Source organism: Cibotium barometz, chromosome 20 (genome assembly GCF_041138505.1).
Source record: "Cibotium barometz isolate CiBa-2024 chromosome 20, ASM4113850v1, whole genome shotgun sequence".
Taxonomy (NCBI): Eukaryota; Viridiplantae; Streptophyta; class Polypodiopsida; order Cyatheales; family Cibotiaceae; genus Cibotium; species Cibotium barometz.
In genome coordinates, this window is record NC_141065.1 from 50,003,751 (window position 1) to 50,006,339 (window position 2,589).

General features: G+C 43.9%; 1 protein-coding gene across 1 annotated transcript; it reads left to right on the plus strand.

The window, feature by feature from the left end:
- Positions 1 to 237: 237 nt before the first annotated feature.
- On the plus strand, positions 238 to 1,419 carry LOC147627980 (mitochondrial import inner membrane translocase subunit TIM23-1-like). Its single transcript, XM_086814943.1, has one exon. The coding sequence runs from the start codon at positions 459 to 461 to the stop codon at positions 1,017 to 1,019; it is 561 nt and encodes a 186-aa protein (XP_086671069.1). The 5' UTR covers positions 238 to 458; the 3' UTR covers positions 1,020 to 1,419.
- Positions 1,420 to 2,589: the final 1,170 nt, after the last annotated feature.

Here is a 2,589-nt window from a genome sequence, read left to right on the forward strand (position 1 = left end):
GTTGATCTCATTGTGTTCCCAAATTCTTGTTCTCAAACTAATGAAGACATCATTTTTAGAGAGGCATTTTGAGAAGATTGAATCCTTTGTACACATGAGCGTTGAGATCCAGCTTACTCTAATGACTGCGTTGAGCGTTGAGATCCAGCTTACTCTAATGACTGCGTGAGTCGAGATTATGAATTTGTCCGGACAAGGAGGCAAAAGAGAAAAGGTTAAGCGTCTGGGGTCCCAGTATGAAATCAGAGGACAGTGGTGACCGGGAACCCTTGGCGGCAACCCTCTCCTGTCGCCTCCCATCTTAGACAGAAGTGGTTAACCCTGAGAAACCCTGCGGCTTGCCCCATTTTGATCTTAGGAAAGAGAGAGAGAGAGAGAGAGAGAGAGAGAGAGCTTCTGTCGGAAACCGTCATCCTCTGTTTACAAAAAAAGCCTCAATTTGCAGACCTTTGCGTGCCATGGCTTCCGTCAACACGGGCAAAGAAGGGCGCTTTTACAACCCGTATGCAGAGTACCATGGGACCTCCTTTGATCCGAGGTCCGTCAATACTCTATACCGCTTGCCTTCCTCGCCGGACTTTCTGTTCCCAGAGGAGGCTGCCTTGCAGCGCCGGAACTGGAGCGAGAACCTCACCTACTACACAGGCTGTGGATACCTTGCTGGCGCCCTCGCTGGGGGCAGCCTTGGCATTGTTGATGGAATCCGTGCTGCAGAAAAGGATGATACCCTCAAGCTCCGAGTGAACAGAGTCCTGAATGCCTCTGGCCAATCTGGCCGTACATATGGCAACAAGATGGGCATCGTTGGCCTCCTCTACGCTGGCTTGGAGAGTGGCATCGTTCATTACCGAGGCACTGATAACATTCTCAATAGTATTGCTGCAGGGCTTGGCACCGGAGCTCTGTTCAGGGTAGCCGCGGGACCTCGTGCGGCTGCATTTGCTGGTGCTGTTGGTGGGATTGCAGCTGGCGCCGCTGTAGCGGGAAAACATGCTTTTAAAAGGTATTTGCCGATATAACATGGATGTACCATTGACGTGTTTCAACGCCTGATTGTGCTTGGTAAATCAGGGGCTCTGCTTAACCCTAGAGATCAGTCTAGAGATTCAAAAACTTGAACATATGATAGGCATACCAATTTTGATCTTTTCATCTTTGCTGTCTACATGGATAAGGTGAGTCTGCTGCTTTTTGGGATGGGATGTCTTAATAGTGCAGTGGTGCTGTTTTTTGGGCGCTTGGGAGCTTCACTTTTTGTCCTTGAGAAAGCTGTCACATTGCACAGCATTCAAATTGCTGGCTTTAGTTCATACATAGTTTTTGCGTTATTTATAATAAAGCCTCAATTCCCAACATCTCAAGGAAACGTGATTGTTGTATTCACTCTATGGTACAATTTATTTGTGGTGATTGATTATCTGTGCAGCTTATTTATGTGCTTTGAGTGGTATTACATAATTGTGTTGCAAGTGTGTTTTTTACTTCTCAGTGCTAGTTTGGCTTTGTGCATTGATCAAGTGAGCTATTATACTATCGTTCTTTATGTCATCGGGATTATCTGTGCAGCTTATTTATGTGCTTTGAGTGGTATTACATAATTGTGTTGCAAGTGTGTTTTTTACTTCTCAGTGCTAGTTTGGCTTTGTGCATTGATCAAGTGAGCTATTATACTATCGTTCTTTATGTCATCGGCAAGACACAAGGAGAGTAAGAGAAGTATTACAGCTGCAATTACTACATAGTTGAAATTTTAGAATGAAAAGCTACAGAATCAAACATTTAGATGGCTAGCCTCAAGGAAGGGAGTGGTGAGGCACTTTGTTGTAGAAAACTAGTGATAACAGGTGACCTCCAGGTGTTCACAATATTTTCTTGTATCTGTTTCCACTCACAGAATGCACTTTTGATCAGATTTCTCTTGCTTTCTTATGCACTAGAGGTGTGCTATGATGGAGCAGTGATCAGTTCCATGCTATTCATTTGTCTTGCTTAGAAGAATTCCAAGATGTTCAGACTAAGTGGACTGATATTGCGGTAGGGTTGTCTTGTGTTCTTTTGGTTTTATCTCCTGCATTTTGGTGTGAGTCTAGTGTCCTTGCAACACCTTTCTGTGTTACCGTTGGCTGAAGCAACCTGCAAACAAGCACATGGGTGATCAGGGCAGTAGCACATGGCTGTTGGAGTTGATTTAGGGAGGCACTGTGAGTCAGTTGGTTGCTGAATTGTATGAATAGGGCTTGGAGTTGGTATTTCCTTTTTGTCTGTGTGTACAAGGTGCATGGTTAAATGTACCTGCCCTGTGCTGTATTACTGATGACCTTGCACAAAATGAGAGGTGTGTTTTTGGAATTAGGAGTTACTTCACAATATATATTCCTACATTTAATGAATGCAAGTGTTCGTATTTATGAGTATGGCTGTCAGCTCGAAGTACTTGCTGAAGGTCATGTCAGAATTTATCTGTGTAGTCTACATAAAAATATTTTACGGGTGTGTATGTGACAGCTTGGTTTTTATCCTTATCTGTGTTCGTTGGTTAAAGAACTTGATTTAACTTTTTGTTTGTCGTCTACTAGGGATGGTAGCGGT

Excerpts from the sequence above, each read along its gene's own strand:
- LOC147627980 (XM_086814943.1), top strand. The coding sequence starts at position 459 with ATGGCTTCCGTCAACACGGGCAAAGAAGGGCGCTTTTACAACCCGTAT.